The sequence below is a fragment of the Typopeltis vanoorti genome, chromosome 8 (genome assembly GCF_054136105.1).
Source record: "Typopeltis vanoorti isolate ZY-2024b chromosome 8, IOZ_Tvanoo_1.0, whole genome shotgun sequence".
Classification (NCBI taxonomy): domain Eukaryota; kingdom Metazoa; phylum Arthropoda; class Arachnida; order Uropygi; family Thelyphonidae; genus Typopeltis; species Typopeltis vanoorti.
The window spans coordinates 91,053,942-91,075,908 of record NC_143556.1 but is presented as its reverse complement, the minus strand read 5'-3'; the positions used below and the strand labels follow the sequence as shown (position 1 = coordinate 91,075,908).

The 21,967-nt window shown below is 36.4% G+C and overlaps 1 protein-coding gene across 1 annotated transcript in view; it reads left to right on the top strand.

Moving 5' to 3' along the window:
* The window catches only part of LOC150104188 (uncharacterized), a 220,812-nt gene that overhangs the window by 182,854 nt on the left and 15,991 nt on the right, over window positions 1–21,967 (top strand). Inside the window, exon 11 of the mRNA XM_090396422.1 lies at window positions 14,433–14,758. Coding sequence (XP_090252548.1) covers window positions 14,433–14,758 — 326 coding nt within the window. The remainder of the gene's footprint in view (window positions 1–14,432; window positions 14,759–21,967) is intronic.

Below are 21,967 nucleotides of genomic sequence, written 5' to 3'. Positions count from 1 at the left end.
AAATGAAACAAAAAGTGATAGCACAGTGGTTAAAAATACTCAACAGGCATACAGTCAGGAATACATATCGTACTTGAAGTAGAAAAACCATCAAAGGCTTGAAATGCAAAAAGGCAGCAGGAGTAGATGATATTCGACCAGAAATATCGAAGTATGGTGGTATAAAAGTCTTACAGTGACTGCACTGCATAATTCAGGAAGCGTGGATAGAGGGACAAATTTCTAATGATTGCAGTAGAGCTCTCATAGGTACCCATATATAAAAAGGGAAATAAAACTGAATGTGAGAATTACAGAGGTATTTCCCAACTGAGTGTTCCTGGTAAGATATATGCAAGTATACTTGAGAAACAGTTGAGAAGAATAGTGGAAGACAAGCTTGGTGAAGAACAAGCTGGATTCATGCCAAATAGAGGCTTGTCAGGATCAGATTTTCACTTTATGACATATAGTCGACAAATCATGGGAATGTAACAAAGATCTGTATTTAAGTTTTGTAGATCTCTAAAAGGCATATAACAAAGTACCAAGAGAGAAGCTATTCAATACGGATAATGAGTTGTAAGTCAGCAGTTAGAATTGAAGGAAGTACAGGAAGATGGTTTAATGTTAAATCTGGTGTGGGACAAGGATGCACATTATCCCGTCTGTTATTCATTATCTATATGGATCGCATTATGAAGGAAAGTGGTATTAAACGTGATATCAAAATTGGAGATGTTAATGTCAGCTCTTTGCTTTATGCAGATGATGTTATACTTCTAAATAACACAGGTATGCAAGAAGATTCCTTGACTAAATTGAATAACTGTTGTAATAGATATGGTATGAAGGTCAGCAATAAAAAGGCAAAGACAATGAAAATAGGCAGAATCATTGAAAATGTCAACTGCGTTGTGAACGGAGAACCTGTGGAACAAGTGAAACATTTCAGCTACTTAGGTATGATTTTTAGTGAAAATGGTAAATTAAATATTGGAATAGAGAATAGAATCAACATAGCTGATATGGTAGGAAGTCAATTGAATAAATTCATATGGAATAAGAGAGAAATTAGTTGGAACACTAAATTAGCTGTATACAAAACAGTGTTCAAACCAATTTTAACTTATGGATCTGAGAGCTGGGTCAGAAGTAAAACACTTGACCAAAGACTAGAGATCACAGATGTGAGAGTCCTGAGAAAGATTAGAGGCGTGAACAGATGGCATCAATGGCAATATCATATTAAAAATGAGGATATTAGGAAAGAACTTGACATTGTCAGCATCCAGGAATGCATTAGCAGAGCTAATCTCAGGTGGTATGGTCACTTAAGCAGAATGGGCGAGGAAAGATTAGCAAAACAAGTGTTCTCTGCCAGGTTGGGAGGAAAACGACCCAGAGGAAGACCAAGATATAGGTGGATTGATACTGTACAAAGTTCCTTTCCTTAGATGATAGAAATATAAGATCTGATAATGTTGGAGTCTTGACAAGTAACAGACTAATTTGGAGGAAAATTGTAGATAGGAAGTTAGTAATGATGTAAATTTTTCTTGTAGTACTATCATATCCTGTACACTCCTTGAGTGAGGGTACATGGCAGGAATTTGATGATGATGGTGAAACTTGGTTAACTGAAGAGGATATACCCTCAGGACTAGAAATGGTAGGGTATAGAATTTTCTAAAAGGATAGGAAGGTGAAGAGAGGAGGGGAGTACTATTAATGATAGCAGAGGAATTGTTTCATTCAAGAATGGAAATGGAAAATAGTGGTACGTGTGAAAATTTTGAAGCTTATGGTATGAAGTTGAGATCAATAGAATAGTATATCTAATAAAATGTTGTTATAAGCCAGGGAATGTGGAGAAGCAAATGTGAAATGTTTAGACAAGTTAGTTGGGCAAATAAAAGAAAGCTGATCCTAGTGGGAGATTTTAATTATAGTAATGTAGATTAATAAGAAGAGTGGTGTGTGGTAACAAGTAGAGTGAATTTGTTGAGTTTCTGCAGGATAACTATCTTAAACAGCAAGTGATGAAAGCAACACAAGGTTTATCGATGTTGGATTTGACAATACAACCACATTCTCACAGGATGTTGACTCTGAATCAGAAATGATAAAGCAGTATCTGTGACATGCTCAGTTACTGTCGAGAAGTATTGCGATATGATGAACAATTTTGTTGTGTCACAGCTACAGCAGCACTTATACATGGATGCAGTCATTTTCATTCAGGATGGTTTCCCTCCACACATCGGTTGATTAGTACAGAAGGTTCCTCAAGAACATTTCACGAAAGCCAGAGTGATCAGCCATGTATTTCCCACTGCATGGCCATCTTGTTCACCTGATCTGATCACCTGTGACTTCTGGCTCTGGGGATTTCTCAAGGACATGATCATCCTGATAATTTGCCAGCACTGAAAGGCAGCATAATGAAGTATGTGTGTGCAACATAAGTCCCAATCAGCTGGGTTCTGTCATTGAACACTGGGTGCTAAGAATGCGGTTTGTGACATACAGCAATCCCTGGATTAGTGCACCTAATGCATTCTTTAAAACAGGCGCATTAATTGAAAACGCACTAATCGAATATAATAACCTATGGGAAAAAGTATAATTTGTTCCTCAAATTTCTTTTTTGAACCTTAATTTTTTTATAAAAGAATTAAGGTATGTCTCAGGGCCTAGTTAAAGGAAAAACCATGAAGCTGAAAGACAGTAAAACATATTCAGAATATAAATTTTATTATTCTATTTCTTAAATTATTATTCCACTTCTGAAAATGCCTACCAAACTACTAACATAGTTTGGTAGGCATTTTTTTTTTTTTTTTTTTTCCCCCCGTACAACCTATTGCCTCTTCTACTCTTCTGCAAATTTTACTGCTTCTCTCTTCATCAGGGTCAGCTTCTAAGCATTGCTGCTTAAAAACTTTGATTGTACGAAAAATATTTTCAAATTGTTTCTGTGAAATCTCTTTTGGCTGACTATCAGTGGTTAAATTTTCTTCATATTCTTTGGGATCGTGCTTCTGTAAATCTAAATTTAGCAGGTTGGAATCACTCAATTCTTCAGAATGAAATTTAATTAACTCTTGGATGTTATCATTGAATGGGAGAAAGAAATCACATGCTTTATAGATAAAATTTCTTGACTGTTATACAAGCAAAATATTTACCACTTTAAAAACTACAATGATCATAAAAGAGAAGTTAATTTTCCGATATGTAATAATAAACAACTCATCCTAGAAGACGGATTGATTACTCTATTATTGGAATAGATTCTCCTTTTGTGACATGCACAAAAGTGTTGAAGGGTCTCGAATCTCTGGCGTACTATAGCAGACGACATAAATTTTGGTGGTAAAAATTTGGAACATAGTGTACATGGAAGTAGTGTAGTATGCTATTAAAAATTACTTTGTAAAATGCTTTAAATCAGTAACTAAATTATTTAATTCTGGTGAGTGATTTTTAAAATGGTTAGCCATAAAAAAATGTATAGATAGAAAATTTTTAAAATCTGTAACATTTATTTTTAAGATGCATACAGGTGTGCTAATCAAATATTTAGAGGCTCACTATTCGAATTTGGGTATAAAAAAATTACGCACTAATTGAAAACGCAGTAATCAAGGGTGCATTAATCGAGGGATTACTGTATTGAGCAGCACATTGAACAGTACAGCCTGTGAATGCATAATGGAAGGGAATAAAAATGTGCTATTTATGCTTGTGTTGCTTTTCTCCTTAGACACAAAAAAAAAATCATATCTACATTTGGTGATCACTGGGTGGCACGTACCACAAGGCCTTAAACAGAGATGTTTTAATTTTTATCACCCTGAATATGTTTAAAATAAAAAAAAAAAAAAAAACTTTGCCTTACCATATGTTTTATGCTGTAGCAGTGTTAGAGAGTTTTCCAATTCTGTTTTCCTGGAATTGTTGAACTATGGCCAGAAACTTCTAAAAACTACCTGCATAGCACATGAAAACCATTACAGAACGAGTATGTTAATGCTTGGATGAAAAACATGCTGGCTTCATGAATAAGAATCATGCAACATTATATTCTGTAATCAATCAAGGTTTGCATGTAAGCACCATTTGATATTTTATGTGGTAGATGGTTTGTGCTCAGTGTGAAACTACCAACCTATTCATTGCACCGTGAAATCACTTGAAATCAATTGCATGTTTAACTGATTTCAACAAGATTCCAAATATTGTCATTCCTTACATTGTGTTTCCATGAGAATTTTACCCAATTAAAAAGCAAAAACATGATTGGCGCATCTTTCACATGCACTCCTATAGGTAATATCATTCATCCAATTTCAACCCAATTTTAATATAATTGTTTCTCACATTGCCAAAATTGGTTCGAGAAAAAAAAATTCTTCTTAATGAAGGTGGGATTGCAAGGTTCTCTCTATGCAGGTCTCATTGTTCATTTAAATTTGGAATATTTTTTAGCATTGATTTATTTTGCTTCAAACTATGGTTATGGTGTTTTCTCCAGGTACTGTTTTCCTTTCACAAACATACAGCCAATCTTTTAAAACATTTTGTACAGTTATTTTGTACAACAAATTCTCAAAGTTCATATTTATACTTGGATTTATAGTTAGGGATACATCCAAGTATGAATTTGGATTTGTTGCCATCCTATGTTTCCTAGTGGAAGGCCTATAACAATAGTTGTTTCTTGTCTTTAGTTTCCCAGTTTCTTCACCATTAACCTAAAACAGAGATGAAGTTGTGAAGGAGGGAGAAGAATGAAAAAAAAAAGTTTTGTTGAGAATGTGCATTTGTTTTGCTCTGAAATTTGAATTGCACCATAGTAGTAGCAACAATGAAACCAATTATTAAAAATGTTGTAAGTGTTCCTAAATGTAAAGTGTCAGTAAAGTTTTAGATTACAGCTGACCTCTGCTTTCTCAGTACTTTTTTTTTTTTTTTTTTAAATTATACAAGATTATATATAAAACATTCTAGGTCTTCCAGTTTAAATTCTAATTTTTACCAACCCCCAGTAGTAACTTGTGGTTTCTGTTAATTATTTTTACAGCTCTTAGGGTTTCCTATTTTTATCTCAAAACTGGTATTTATGGTTGTTTAAGTTTTACCATAACATGTATTAGAAATGTATTGCAATTTCGTATGATAATTTCCTAGATCTTGGTTACAGAAAGAATGTTGCTGTTATATATAATCATTATGCTTGAGATATGGAAAGTATAATAATGTTTCTGTATTTTTCTTGAAATTTTCATATATGAAAACTGGCTCTATTTTTCAAATTCCTCTGACCAAGCTGCAAGAGAAGCAGAGATTTTTTGTAGGCAATAATTTAAAACAGACCATTCATCTCTCAACCTGGATCCTTGGCAATCATCTCACTCATCGTACAGTCTGGATCTCTTCTTAACCAGTTCTCCTCTCAGCTATACTGAAGTGACTGCTCCCTCTTAGTAATTCAGATCACAATCTCATCCAAGTTTCTTCTCTAATGGAATATCCTCCTCTCAGCCCTTGACAAACTTGGATAGTTTGGCATTATAAACAGTGCTAAGTGGGAAGATCTCCTTGACATTTACTCTTTTCTATAGGCAGACCATTGTTTCCAGTCTATGAGATCTAGATAGTTGTTGTGATCATGCTACAGAAATTATCCATGTTGGCATGGAGGCTTACATTTTTCACTCTGTTCACAATTCTCATTCTATTATATCAAGCCATGGTTTCCAAAAAGTGTGGCAGGACATTTCAAGCAAAAATAAAATAACTGAATAATAAAAAAAAAAATCTTCTTATTTGGGAAGTGGCTTGATACAAAAACTCCCACTTCATTCACAACCTATACCGAAATCTGCAGTGCTCGCAAAACCATAGTTAAAAAAGCTTAGTCCTAGGACTTGATATGGCTAAATGTAGAAAACTGTGCCAATGGAAGTCGTGGCTTCTGGTCCCTCATAGCCATTGGGTAAGTTCTGCTCCTGAAATAACACCTGTTCTTTATCATCTGTACACTATCTACAACAGATCTCTTGGCCTATATGCCATGCTGTTGCACTTGATATTTCCAAGGCATTCCATAGGGTCTGGCATTAAAGACTTCTCAGCAAATTGCCATGTTATAGTCTGCCTTTCTCCTTTTGTAATTGGATTGCCAGTTGTCTCTGTGGTTGTTCACTACACTTACAGAGGGAAGGTGTTCGCTCTTCAGATTTTCTTGTGAATGCAGGAATGAAGGGTTCTGTTATTTGACCGATTCTCTTCCTTATATATATAAATGATCTGATCTCGCTGACTTCAAACCCTATTCATAGTTTTGCTGATGATTTTGCTCTCCACTCATCCTACTCATATGATAAACCTTGCAATGCTCAAACATATCAAGCTTCAAGATCATTTATGATAAGTACTCTAAACACTAGTCTTCACACCATCCAACAATGGTGCAACAAATAACAACCTAGTCAGTTGCCTTCAGTGCTTCCAAATCACAATTTTGCCTGTTTCCTCCCAAAAAAGGACTTAGTTTTCCATTTACTTTTTCTCATGTTTAACAGTTGACATATTTCTCCTTTTGGAGTGATTTTCACTCCTAGTCTTTCCTTGAATAATCACACTTCTGTAGCATTTTCAGCTTTACAGAAAATTTGCCATACCTTTTCACAAAAGAAGTTTCTTGGAATACTGCTCTTGCATTTGGGGTGATGCATCTAAGACTTTCCAAAAATTCTTGGTGCATTCCAGAGAAGAACAGTTTGGTTGATTGATGACCTTCTCTTACACTCTTTTTCTCATAGCTGTTCAGTTTCTGCAGCTCTTCTACAGATATTTCCATGGTTACTGTTCAGCAGAACTAAAATGTGGCGAAGTCCCACTTCACCACATTTCTGCTTAACCTGCAGGAATGTGAGCCCAACATCCTTTTACAGTTGAACTGCAGACTCACCAAACCTGTTCCTCTTCATTGTCTTTTAATCCACATACCTTAGTTCTGTTGGAACAGGCTTCCCTATGATGCATTTCTTAAAGACTACAACCTCCAGCTCTTCAAGAAGAAGATCAACAGATTACTTACTCCAGCTGTGGTCTCTCGAGTGAGGAGTGATAAAAAGATTCATTGTAACAGCTTTTCATGCTTAAGAGTCTGAGAAGCAGTAGAGAAGAGTCTCACAGATTATCAGGATTACAAAGGTGGTTAAATTTCATAGATTTGGTTTCTATGCATCATGTAGACAGACTATAATCATAGGAATCATCTGGTCAAATACAAATTTGCTATACTGTAATATCTCCAGATAATGTATTCAACAAAAGCTTTATTTTTGTTGTATGTTTTGTATTACGCCTATCAGATTTCAAGATCTCATCTATAATGGTGAACTTGATACACATGGAATCTGGAAAATTGGCCCCTACTAAATTGCATTAAATAGTGTTAAGTCGGAATGAAACTTAAATTTCAGAAAATTACGTTTCGTATGGACTTAACATGGTCCCTATGCTTTGGGGAGCAAATAATGATTTGTCAGGCTAAATAAACAATTGTATAGCAATCAAAATGTACTAAACACAGAATAATTTAGTTTTATGTCTTATCTTGTATTGTATTGTAAAGTTTTATTATATGTAAAGCTGCTTAGTCATAACTACTCTGTAAGTACCTAACAATTGCTGGGAAAGAAATGGTATTCCATAATGCGAAATGGCCGACTTCTGTAACATGTATTACAGTGCACTGGTATATCCGTTAGTAAGCATAGTGCCTTCCCCCCCCCTCTCCACTACTATGCTCCGTAAGTTGCGCGAAGATTTCACGTGTGCCGCTAAGTGCTTAGTGATGCTAAGAAAGCTTGACATAGGAAGATGACGAAGCAGAAAGGAGTGGCGCAGAGCTTAAAAGTGCATGTAACGCTGAAAATGGGGCTTTTTTTCTTGCTGCTGTTCGAGTGTTCCTGTGCCTTGTAGGTCTGGCTGGTGTGGAGCCTCCACGTGGTGTTCCTTTGTTCGATGAGGATCCGAAAGAATGACTCGGAAACCTACCAGTTGGCAACCAGCCCAGCAGACGATAATTGTAGAAGATTGCAAAGATATCCCGATATAAAGTACTGAAAGAATCCGTAGAGAATATCCTGAAAATGAGGGAAGTGAACTAGACGTCGAAGGTAAATATTTGACGAGATTAGTGAAGAGGCCAGAGTAACATGCCAGCAATTGGTAAAGTACATTTTTTTATATCTTCTAACTAGTGGAAATGATTAAGAAGATTAATTGTAAGTGCTACGAGAGACTCTTGAGACAGCTAATTGATTAATTGTGTAAGGAAGAGGATAATGTACGTAAAGTTTATGCAGCAGTTAGTATCTAAAAAAAAAAAAGTTCCTAAATGAACAAGATAGAGAAGGTCGTTGTATGAAATAGTCTTGTGAAAGATTGTAAGGATATTTAATTAAGTCTGAATATAATGTGAATAGGATTGTTAGATATAATGTGAATAGAATTTGAATGTATTGTGGATGGAATTAACTGATTAGAGTAGCATAATAAGAGTAAATGTATAAATATCATAAATAAGTTTCTCAGATTGAAACCCATGGGAAAGATAAAGTAATCGTAAGCAAGAATGCTATTTCTTTACCTACCTTTTATTGCTTGTTTAATTTAGTGTCATAAAGTGTATTACATGTCTTTGCTTGAATTAAATGTTTTGTTTAAAGTATAAATGTTGTCTTCCCTGAGATTTGTACTTACTGCACTTGCTCATAAAATTTGCAAACCTAAGCAGGAGGATAGATAGTAATAGGTCATGACTGCAGATATGAGAATTATAGTTGATAAGATTGAATGCTGACTGTGTTCTAATTCCTTGGTGATACAAGCATAGTAAAAGATGTTAAAAGTTTATTATAACTTGGTTAGACTATAATAAATTTAGTTTAATCCTTTATCCAAGTGTGTGCAAACAAAGTTTGCACCTGAAAGTATCTTCAGGACTGGGGTAAAGTGGTACAACACCGGGCAACTCCTTGCAAAGGTGGAGCAAGCTTCCAACACTCCTATCTCAGTATATCTCATAATGCAAAACGCATCTCCTTGTGGATATGTATAATGTTATGTATTAAGGTGGCACACACCGTTTGGCAGCTCCTATAGGAGGAGATGACCTTCTCCACTTGGGTCTGGCTCCCACTGAAGAGACCTCAATAAAGGTCTCTTCAGTGGATAGTGGCCCTTCCCTTAATGCATAACATTATACATATCCACAAGGAGATGTGTTTTGCATTATGGGAGATACTGAGATAGGAGTGTTGGTAGCTTGCTCCACCTTTGCAAGGAGTTGCCCAGTGTTGTACCACTTTACCCCAGTCCTGAAGATACTTTCAGGTGCAAACTTTGTTGCACACACTTGGATTAAACTAAATTTATTAAATTTATTATAAAGCTTAGTAAAATCTAGGATTCAGGGTGGCACAGTGGAAAAAAAATAAATTTCTCTGAGTATGAATAAGGAACTAGAACCAGTGCTGAGACAAAGGAATAGGCATCCGCCATTACCACTTCCTTTGTCTCACAAACCAACAGTTTCACTCTTGTCAGTGATTCGGCCTGATATAAGTTTAAGTTAAGTAAAATAGATGAAGTTTAAAGTAGATGATATTGGATAAGTAATAAGAAAGAAATAAGAAAGAATTATAAAGAGGAAAGTAGAACAAAGAGATATATATATATATATATATATATAAAAGGGATAAAAGAGGACAAAATTATAGTAGTAACGACATAACCATAGGAACTGTAGATTTATTTATTTACACACACATACATAGTTAACTTTAATTCATGTTAGTGTGTATATTTTGCAACACTGTTTACATTTAAGGCCATACAAATTTACCCTCATACAACATTTGAACATGATCATTTTCAGTGACGAGTGCACTTTTCACATAAGTGGGCAAGTAATTACAACTGCAGAATTTGGGGAAGCGAAAATCCACACGACATCATAGAACATGTTCGCAGCACCCCAAAGGCTAATTTTTTTTGCGCCATAAGCAAGAAGAAAATATATGGACCCTTCTTTTTTTTTTCGGAATCTACCATTGCTGGCGGTGTGTATCTGGACCTGCTACAAGGGTACCTAATATCACAATTAGATGAAATGACCACGATGGATGCTTAAGTTTTCAGCAAGACGGATTATCTGACAGACAAGTAAGGTCATACCTCGACATTTTCCATGTAGATGGATTGGTAGAGGAGTGCCTGTAGCATGGTCACCGCATTCACCTGACCTTACACTGCTAAATTTTTTTTTTTTTTCCTTGTGGGGTTTTGCAAAAGATTGAGTGTTTGTACCACCACTACTAGCCAGTTTGGATGAGCTGGGTTACAGAATTACTGCCACCATTGCTGAAGTTATGCCAGATATGCTGTGTCATGTATGGCAGGAAACTGATTACAGATGGGACATCTGCAGAATTACTGGAGGCATTCATATCAAACTTCAACTATCTCTGTTGAAACTTCAAGTGGCACACTACACTTGCATGGTAATAAAAATTGTTCATCTGTTGCTATCTACCTTCTATTATCAAAGTTGTTTACCCCCTTTTGAAACATCTGTATTATATTAAGGCTAAGATCCTGGATTACTACAGTCTTAGAACAAAAGGCTATGTGTGTAGAATATGTGTACACATGTATTCTTGGGATTTTTCAACCATCATTACTGTTAAGATTAGGTAGTTGATTAGAATTTCACAGGCCTCTTTAAATTTGCAATTCATACCACGTTTTTGTGTATTGTAAAGAACAGGTGTCTTTTCAGTGTATTCTATGTAGAATATTCAGGACATGATCATAAAGGTCAGATTTGCATAGTTATTAAATTTAATGTGCCATTTATGTTCCTTTTTTCAGATAGGAATTGTGCATCCAGTTTCACCTATAGTAAGGCAAATTACAGTATATTCTAGGGTAGGCCAGGAGAGGAAGTGGATCCTTGGAGGAGTTCAATGAGTTTTTGAATTTTTGCAGGAGGTTTAATGGTTGCATTAAGGTTGTATTTCTATAGCATCCTGTTTATTTTATCTGATATGATCATGAAATATGTGAAGATTTCTACATGTATAAGGCACTAGAGCAGAATAGAGAACTGAAAGTTATCCAACTATGCCATGCAGACAAGAGTATACAAAAGAACATGTAGGTAGATTATATCTATATATCAATGCTAGGAGTATCAGAAACAAAAGGGTATAGTTTGTTGCCTTGATCAATATGTTCTGACCTCAGATTGTAGGCATTAGTGAGACCTGGCTATCAGAATCAGAGATACTAACTGTTATTGAGTGTAATGGGTACAATATTTTTAGGAAGGATAGATAGGAGAGGAACAGGCATGCTGCTAATGATATTGGATGACTTGAATCCAGTTTAATGTTGAGAACTATGATTGTAGTACTAGTAACAGTATTTCATGCAACAGTGCATTTGAAGCAATCTAGTGTGAGGTGGAATCTAACAAGATCAATTGCATAGTGGAGTGTTATGAGAGACTTGGTGGATCAATTGTTAGTGATGAAGAAATGCACCACCAAATAGAGATGATGGGGCTGAAAAGAGTAATCATAATGGAAGACTTAAATCATACAAATATTGATTGGGTAGCAGTAAAATCTCATGAGAAGAATGAAACTGAATTCATTGAGCTGTTGCAGGACAACTTCCTCAAGCAGCATGTGATAGAAGGAACTCATGGTTAAAGAGTGTTATATTTGATTATAGTGTCAGAGGGTGTTTCAGTTAAAGATGTAACTAATCTGCCTCTGGTTGGCTACAGTGATCATGCAGTATTCACCAGGGAAGTGACTAAGTTTATGAATGTTCCATTCAGAAATGGTTACAAAGCAGAAAATTATGACCAACTGAGGAGTATACCTAGTTCAGCAGAATGGTATCGGTTGCTGGATGGGAAGAATATTGACAGGGTATGGGAAGCATTTAAAAAATACTTAAATGATACAATATCAGAATGTGTCTTGAAAGTTTGAAGAATAAATAGGGTAGGAGTCAAATGGATGTGCATAAAAAACTGATGATGTGGAAGGAATACTGTTTGCATAAGGATAATGTCCATTATGAGAATTATAAGCAGCAGGCCAGAAGAATCGCAACTGTTGTATGGAAAGTTAAGTCTGAGTATGAAAAGAATCTGGCTCTGCAAGTTAAAGACAACCCACAAGAATTCTGTCTATATGCTGCAAGTAAAAGAAAGAACAAATATGAAAGAAGAACTCTTCTGAAAGTAGATAGTGTGAGGGTGACGTGCAGAAGTTGTTCAACTGATGAGTGCACATTTTGCTAAAAGCTATCAACCTGGTGTATGCAACATTGAGTTCACTGCTACTTCATCTGAAGAGGAGGTATTAAAGCTGTAGCACAAACTGAATAGGAATTCAGCAATAGGGACTGATGGATTATCAGCATGTTCAGTTGCAATGGCTCTTCCTTCCTGGCTATATAATTTGAGTCTCAGAACAAGGAAGATTCTACATGGTAATCCCATTGCACAATTGTGGGGCAAAGAATGATGTATCCAACTATCAACCATTTGATATCTCGGGAATGGTGGTGAAGATTTTGGAACAATTGGTTAAGGCTCACATTCAGAAATGGGTTGAAACTTTTTTTGCAATGAACAGCATGGTTCACTAAAGGAAGGTCATGTTTTATTCACTTGCTCATATTCTGTAATAATATTACCATTTAAGTAGACAAGGGGAATGTATACACCATGATACTTTTGGATTTTGCTAAGGCTTTTGACAGAATACAGCATGGCAATTTGCATAAATTGGAGAATTCCAATTTATATATTATAAAGTATTAGCTGGCCACTCAGCAGGTTGGCCGAGTGGTTAGCGTATCTGCTCTCTAGCCAAAAGGCTGCAGGTTCGAATCCCGCCGTGGGCTTGGATGTTTGTGATTGTCCCTGAAAATACTAGTGGGAGTGGTGGGTGGGAGATGTAGTTGGTGGATTGCGGGTAGTTGTAGATGGAGAGTTGTGGGGTAGGTGCCCTCCCTCGATGAGTCTTTGGACTCCCTGGAGGTGTCAAATAATAATAATAATAATAATAAAAAGATGGCTGACTGACAAATATCAAAAAGTGGTATGGGGGGATGTGAGTCTGCAAAGACTTAAGGTGTACCACAAGAATCAATCCTTGATCCACTGTTATTCAATCTGTACATTAATGATATTGGGAAGGATTTGACAAGCAACATACAGCTATTTACTAATGATGCAAAGATATGTGGATAATCAGGAATGCTTTCTGATATGTGGTACTTGCAGAATGATTTGAATAGGCTGGAATTGTGGACATATGAAAATAGATGTCGGGTTCAATGTCAGTAAATGTAAAGTCATCATCACTTTGTCATGATTAGATAACCAATGTCGTATTATATTGGTGGGATTATGCTAGAAGAAACTGATCCGGTCAGGGATCCTGGAGTGTTAGTAGATAGCAAGTTGAAGTTCAGTGGCCATGTAGCAAAGATTGCAAACACAACTCAAAAGATAATATTGCAATGCACAGGTCTGGTCTCCTTGTTTTGGGTTTGATTCTGATATAGTGGAGAGAGAGTGCAAAGGAGCGTGTTAAAAGTTATATCAGGATTGTGGAATACTGATTATAAAGACAAATTGAGAATTTGTATATTGCAGATACTAGCAAACAGGAGAAAGAGTGGCAATATAATTGAGATGTACGAACTTCTGAATGGGTCATACAGGATTTCAGTTGATGGAATTTTTCATTTTATGGAGGATAGGGAAAGGACAGGAGGTCATCCTTGGAAGTTAAGAATGAATGCTGCTAAAAAGGTAGCGAGGGGCTTGATTTTTCTCTCATAGGGTGGTGCAAGATTGTAATAGATTGTCCTTGGATGTGGTATGTATGAGCAGTGTGAATGGATTTAAGAATAAGTATGATAGCTGGTGCGTGTAGTATGTGGCCTCCTCGATGAGTCCCTGACACCCTGGAGGTCTCTCTTAATAATAATAATATTCCTTTAATATATGGAATGGCTACAGTTTTATTGTAATCTAGTTTATTTTTATTATCAGATTTATATAGTCTGCCACCTTTTCTCTGCTCTTGCCCTTGGCCTTTCCTCTTAAATGTCTTTGTTCTGACATTAATAATATATGTAGTAATGAATTAATTCCTCACATTTTGTTATCTAATATTAAATTAATTTTAATATCTCTTAAATGTGTCACTTTGAAAGACAGTAAATTTAAATATTATGTTATTTTACATTTACTTAACTTTATATTTCAACTGATTTAATGTCCCATTTATGTTACCGTGTGATGATAAAAGAATCTGTTTATTTTTCCCATGTAGTGTGTGCCTTTGACATGGGGAGACATGCCAGCTACTCACTGGTTTTTCCTTTTTATCAATGCAGTAATGTGGATAAGTCTGTTAACTGCACACAATATGGATCCAGGATTTTTGCCTGTGAATACTGATGAATATCATAAAACTGTTCGTGAAATGGCAACATTAGATAAATGGAAAATGAAACGTAGCCCGATAACACGGTTGTGCCATACATGTAGAACTGTTCGCCCACTGAGAGCTAAACACTGTCGAGTCTGTAATCGCTGTGTGCAACATTTTGATCATCATTGCCCATATATCTATAATTGTGTTGGATTGTATAACAGGTTTGTATTTTATTATTATGATAGTTTGAATACAATAAAAAAAAATACAAATGATCATGGTGATTGATTCAAAGTATTGTTTAGCTTGATCATATCATATAGAAATCTAAAAGAATCTTTTTAGGAGTTTCCTATGCAGTGTCAGAAAATGCTGGTTATTCCATGCTGATATAATAGTTACCAATCAAAAATGAAATGAAGTTGCTAGTCAGGTAGGGATTCATTATATATGGGAGAAAAGAAATAAAAGGCATTTGTATCATGAGATATGATCTGTTAACTGAAGAGTTAATGAGCATGTTTTATGTGTTCATTGGTAGCATAAATTAGGCTGTTAACACAATGCTAATTGTCCCTTTTTATTAACTTTAGTCCTTTTTTTTTTTGAATTCGTCACACCTTCATTCTTGCATGTTCAAATATGGAAAGGATGATGTCTCTGCTGGTGATATGTGATAGCTTGCGATCGAAAACATGCATGCTACAATGATTATCAACCATTATGAACGCACTCTCTTTGCGATAGGACGAAAATACTGCAAACAGTTGCAGCACTGCTGCATCTGGGTGGTAACAAGGTTACTTTGTCTACCATACCATTGTTTTGTGTTTCTTATGCTGGTCTGTTAGCCAGAGATAAGGATTCGAAAGACATAACATCAGTCTACAGATAAAGGATGCCTCAGGAGGACAAAATCAGAGGAAGATGGAAAGAATATTTCCGTAAACTACTAAATGAGGAGAATCTGAGAGAGAGGTGTGAGGATGGAGAGGCAAACGAGAGACCGGTGCAAGACATAAGTAGAGAGGAAGTGGATTCGGTACTGAGAAAAATGAAGACTGGAAAGGCTGTGGGGGCAGACCAGATACCTGGCGAAGTGTGGAAAAGTTTGGGCAGTGAGGGCATGGATATGTTATGGGATCTGATGAGGAAAATAGCCCAACAGGAAAAGATACCAGAGGAATGGAGGAAAAGTATTCTCGTCCCAATCTACAAAGGAAGAGGAGATGTTCAAGACTGTGGCAACTATAAGGGATCAAGCTGATGTCACACACATTGAAGATATGGGAAAGAGTAATTGAAGGGAGGATATGGCAGGAAATGAAAATTGGTGAGGAGCAGTTTGGATTTATGCCAGGAAGAGGGACAACAGATGCGATATTTGCACTAAGGCGATTGATGGAGAAATATAGAGAGATGCAAGTGGAGCTGCACGTGGTGTTTATAGACCTGGAAAAGGCATACAACAGAGTGGCCAGGCAGGAGGTATGGAGGCATATGAGGAAGAAGGGGGGGGTGTCGGAACAGAAACTCAGGTCAGGTCTAGTGTTGGCATGACAGAAGGGTTTCCCAATTGTCGTAGAGCTACACGAAAGGTCAGTTCTGAGCCCCCTACCTCTTTGACCTGGTCATGGATGTACTAGTGGAGGATGTCAAGAAGGAGGCACCATAGAGCATGCTGTTTGCCGACGACATTGTTCTATGCGAATCATCCCGAGAGAAGCTTGAAAATACCCTGGAAGAGTGGAGAAAGGTATTGGAGGAGAGAGGCATGAGAATTAACCGGGAGAAGACTGAATATATGTCAACGGGGAGTGACGAGGATATAGTCATACAACTTCAGGGTGAAAGGCTAATTTCAAGGAAGAAATTCAAGTACCTTGGGTCGGTTGTCAAGAGGAATGGTGACTTGGATGAGGAAATACAGCACCGAATAACATGCAGCTGGATGAATTGGAGGAAGATGAGCAGGCTCCTGTGCGACAAGAGAGTGAGTTGTAAGATGAAAGGAAAGCTGTATAAGATGGTGGTGAGACCGGTGATGCTCCATGGTGCAGAGACGTGGCCTATAACAAAGGCACAGGAGAGGAAGATGGAGGTAGCGTAGATGCGGATGTTGAGATGGATGAGTGGTGTGACAAAGAAGGACAGGATAAGGAATGACTACATCAGAGGGACGGTTAAGGTGGGACCAATTGGCAAGAAGATACAAGAAAGTAGGCTGAGGTGGTTCGGACATGTAGAGAGGAAGGGTGAGGAGTATGTTGGTAAACAAGTGGCATATATGGAGTCGGAGGGAAGGAGGAAAAGAGGCAGGCCCAAGCTCAGGTGGAGGGATAAGGTGACAGATGATCTTAGGGAGAAAGGATGGAGTCCGAAGGATGCCCTGGACCAGAGAATTTGGAAGAGGAAGGTTAAAGACCCCGTTTAACATGGGATAAGGCATAGTGAAAGAAGATGCTGGTCTGTTAGTAATTGTGAAAGTTAAAGCAAGTATATATTGGGAGTGGTAATATTTCATCCAGATTTTATCATGCTGAAAAGGAAGTGCAGTTTCACTTGGGATTTAAAAGAAGAATATCCCTTCTTGAAAGATTATGAAACAACAAACAAGTTGAAATGTACTGTGTGTCGTTCATTTTTTTTCAATTGAACATGGAGGCCATTCTGATATAAAACAGCATTTGACAAAGCAAAAACATAAATTGGCAGCCACTGCTTGCAGTTCAAGTCAAGATGTTACATCATTTTTCCCGAAAAATTCAAAAGGGAAATTAACTGACGAAAGTAAATGTCTTGCAGCTCAAGAAGGTTTGTTTGCATTTCATGCAGCGAAACATAACCTTTCTTTGAGGTCAATGGACTGCACCTCTGCAATAGTGAGAAATTTATTTCAAAAGAAATTGACATGTGGGCAAACAAAGTGTCAATCGATTTTAGTGAATGTCCTAGCACCTTATGCAATGCAAGAAATAGCAATTGAATTGAAACAAGCCAAATATGTGTCAGTTATGGTAGACACATCAAACCACAGAGATTTGAAGTTGGTGCCTGTCCTTGTTAGGCACTTCATCCCAAATAAAGGTATTCAGGTTAAAGTGATAGATTTTCAAAGCATAATAGGAGAAACAGCAGAACTTCTTGCAAATCATATTTTGGATATTTTGCAGAAACAGCATCTGACTGAGAAAATTATTTCATTTTCTGTAGATAACTGCAACACCAACTTCAGTGGATACACGAGGTGGTTCCAACAATGTATTTTCAAGACTCGAGGGTTAAAAATGAACATTCATGCTATTGGCTGTGCTGCTCATGGTGTTCATAATAGTGCCGATATTTTGCCCATTGATAACGAAAAAATTGTAAATAAAATATTTCAGTATTTCCACATTTACATTGTGAGAGTAGAGGAATGGAAGAATTTCTGGGCATTTACAGAAATTGAATACAAGCGTGTTCCAAGTAGTGTACAAACAAGATGGTTACCAGCTGTGAATAGGATTATTGACATGTATGATGGACTCAGATCTTATTTTTTATCACAAAATAAATGCCTTGCATTATTAAAATCATTTTCAGTAACCAACAATCAATACTTTGATTCCATTTCATGCAAAGCCAGCTGAAAATATTCTCAGCAACAATAATGAAAATAGAAAGGGAAAATATTTTGGCAACTGAAGTGGAAGAAGAATTGGAATTGCTCAGACAGAAAATTATAAATAGGAAAGCTGAGAACTTTCAAACATTTAAAATGTCATCAATTATTTCAGAGTTCAAAGATGAGAGCATCTCTGATGAAAAATAATTTTTAGACACTACAAATTTATTTTATGTTACTTTCCTTGAATATGGACTTATCATTTCCAGCCTTTGAAAGCATTTTACTGGATTAAGTTGCAAACTCCACTAACTTGAGCTGAAGTTGCAAGCAGCCTAAAAGCAACCAGTGATGTTGACAGCAAAATATTCAATATTGTTGATGAAGATGAATAATTTGAAGTCAGCCATATAAATAATATTGTGAACTCCAAGATGGAAGAATGGAAGGATACAAACGCTGAAGTGAACAAAAAGTTGTGTGATGTGTTTAAGGTGCTCCAAGAAAAAAACATCCTGCCATTTGCCACATTTGTTCTTTGTGGTCTGATGAAAAGAAACTGCTTCAACACCAAGACTGTGAAAGCAATAATTGTGATCAAGAACCACTTTGACATTTCGTATATTGACTTTTATGAGTGCATCTTGAAAGAAAAAAATAATTTTGGAAGAAATAATGTCTTCATTATTTCTATCATTTTTATTATATTCATAAATATAATAATAATGATAATGCTGATACTCCATAATTGTAATGCACATTTCAGTCCTGTGTACTGTAATTATAATTATGTTATTCCTTTTTTTATGTAGAGCATACCAGAAGTGTCCCATTTTTGTCCCTTTTTTTAATTGCCGAAAAATTCAAAATGTCCATTTTTTTTTGAAAATCTAGTAGCCCTACATTAAAGCTGTTCTTGTCTTAGGACTTCAGCTAGCTCATAATCAATTTTTTGATATGTACCATCAAGGGATGTTCAGGCTATCATGACAGCACTACATGATTAACTACATGTTATTATTAATCTCCTATCAACAGATAGGAGATTAATAATACCTGTCAGCATTCCAATATTGTCATATCTAACATTTTGTTCTCTAAGGCACTTCTGATTGAATCAATCCACTTAGACCGTATTTTTCCTCTGGGTTTTTTCCCTGCTATCTTGGCATCAAACACTTGTTTTACTAACCTTTCCTCTCCCATTCTATTACCTCTTCCATCTTAGATTAGCCTTGCACTATCATTCATGAATGTAAACAATGTCAAGTTCCTTTCTGAGGTATTCATTTTTAATATGATTCTGCCATTGCATCTGTTCAGGCTGCTAGTTTTTCTAAGAACTCTTATATCTGCAATCTCTAATCTTTGATCAAGTGCTTTATTTCTAACCCAACTTTTCAATCCATAACTTAAAACTGGTTTGAACATGGCCTTAAAACTGGTTTGAACTGTCTTGTACATGGCCAGTTTAGTGTTTAGGCTAATTTCTCTCTTTTTCCATCTAAATCCAGCTGGCTCCCTAGCATACTGGCCTGCTTTATTCTGTTGTCTATTTCCAGATTTAACTTGTCATCTTCACTAAAAATTGTGCCTAAATAGCTGAAATTTTTTACTTGTTCTATAGGCTCTCCATTCAGAATGCAGCTGAAATTTTTTATGTTCCTGTTTATTTTCATAGTTTTGGTCTTCTTATTGCTGATTTTCATGTTACAATTTGTTTGTTACACAGTTGTTATTCAGTTTAGTTAGAGTCCTGGGGACTTGCACTCAATGTGTTTAGGTACAACATTCTCTACATAAAGCAAAGATCTAAATATCTCCAATTCTAATATTTCAGGTTTAATGCCACTTTCTTTCATAATGTGATCAATGTAGATGATGAATAAGAATAAAGACAATGTGCATCTTTGTCTTACACCTGATTTTACATCATTATTATTATTTATGAGTACTTCATGGAGTCAAAAGACTCATTCCATTAGACCCACTCTATTCATTAACACAATACCTATCATACATTTCCTTAAACCTATTCACTGTTAGGATGCTCACAACCACCATGGGCAGTTCATTCCACTCTCCAAGAAAAGAATCTAGTCTACACAATCTTACTAACCACACTCTTAGACAGCTTCCAAATATGACCCCTTGTTTTCCCCATACTTCCTATGTATTGAAAAATTTCTTCTATGTCAATCTTATAGCATCCCTTTAGTAACTTATAAGTTCCTGTCATATCCCCTCTCCTCTGCCTGTCAATTAAACTCTGCAACCCACACACCCTCAATCTATTCTCATAGGAACATTCCACAAACCAGCTTGATCACTCGTCTTTGAATCCTCTCCACTACCTCATTTGCATTTTACTTTTTTTTTTTTTTTTCATATGTTTTATCTAACAATTTATAACATTGAATTGACAATAATTTTCCTTTGGCCACACTGCTGATTTATTTAACTCATGTTGTAAGATATCTACATCACCTTTATCAACTATTGCTTTCCCTTGTTTTGGATCATTGGCAAACAGCTGAATATCCCCCCCCCCCCCAATCTTTCATATCTGCTGTACTGTTAATATAGAAATTAGAGAGTAGTGGTCCTAGTACAGAGTCCTGGCACACTCCATATCCATGCCACCAGCTTCATATATCCATTCCCATTTGATTCAACTTATGTAAAACTTTTCCATGTGGTATTCTTTTGTCAAATGCCTTTGCAAAGTCCAGCAGTATCATGGAGTAGTCATTTCCTTTGTCCAATTCTGCGTCACCTTATTATGAAATGAGGGTGGCATGATTATGTAAAAGGTAGAACCTACCTTTCACATAGCCATGCTGCTCACTAGAAACTATCATATTCCTATCCACCTATTCTTGAGTTTTACTTTTAATCAGCTTTTCTAATACTTCAACCACCACTCTAGAGATACTAATTGGTCTGTAATTTACTACTTCTGTCTTGGAGCCACCTTTATGTAATAGAACTACCTTATCCTCTTTCTACTCCCTTGGTGCCTTGCTAGTGCTGAAACTCAGATTAAACAACTTCATCAGAGGCACTGCCAGTTCATTTGCATATTCTCATAGCATATGAGCAGATATACTGTCCAGGCTCACTGCTGTATTCACATTGATATTTTTCAGTGTACTGAGTAACTCCAGTTCATCTACCTCAATGCTCACATCAGTTTCTGTCACCTCAGTAACTGCCAAATCACGCTTGGATGATATACCCTTGCAAAATGATCACATAGTAACTGAACTATTTCTTCTGCTTCTGTCACTTTCATACCATCCACATTGAGTAAAGTTCCATAATCATTCTTTCTCTTACTTGCTATATGGGGGGGGGGATTAGATTTACTTTAACCTGCTTAGCTAATTTTCTCTCGAAATCTGAGTTAGCCTTCCTTACCATACTAGTTACCATTCTTGCTTGTGCTTTATACTGCTCATGTGCATACTGTGATCACCTTGTGGTTTACATTCCTTCCACAGTTCTTTCTTTTTTGCAGCTCCTGCTTTATATTGCTAGTCATTCACTTAATCCCTACTTGGTTTATCCTCCTGACCATGGGTATGCCGTCTGATACTGCCTCGCTGAAACAATCCTTGACCACTTTCCATGCACTAATGACATTCATTCCATGTGGTTTCTTATGCTTTGGCACTGCTCCAAGTTACTTCCATGTTTTTCATAATTGCCAGCTTTGTATTTCCACATAAACCCTTTCTTGACTGAAATCATCTTCCTGTATTTTCTTCCATCAAACGATCTTCCCATTACCTTCCATCAAACCACCTTCATTTCTAACTGC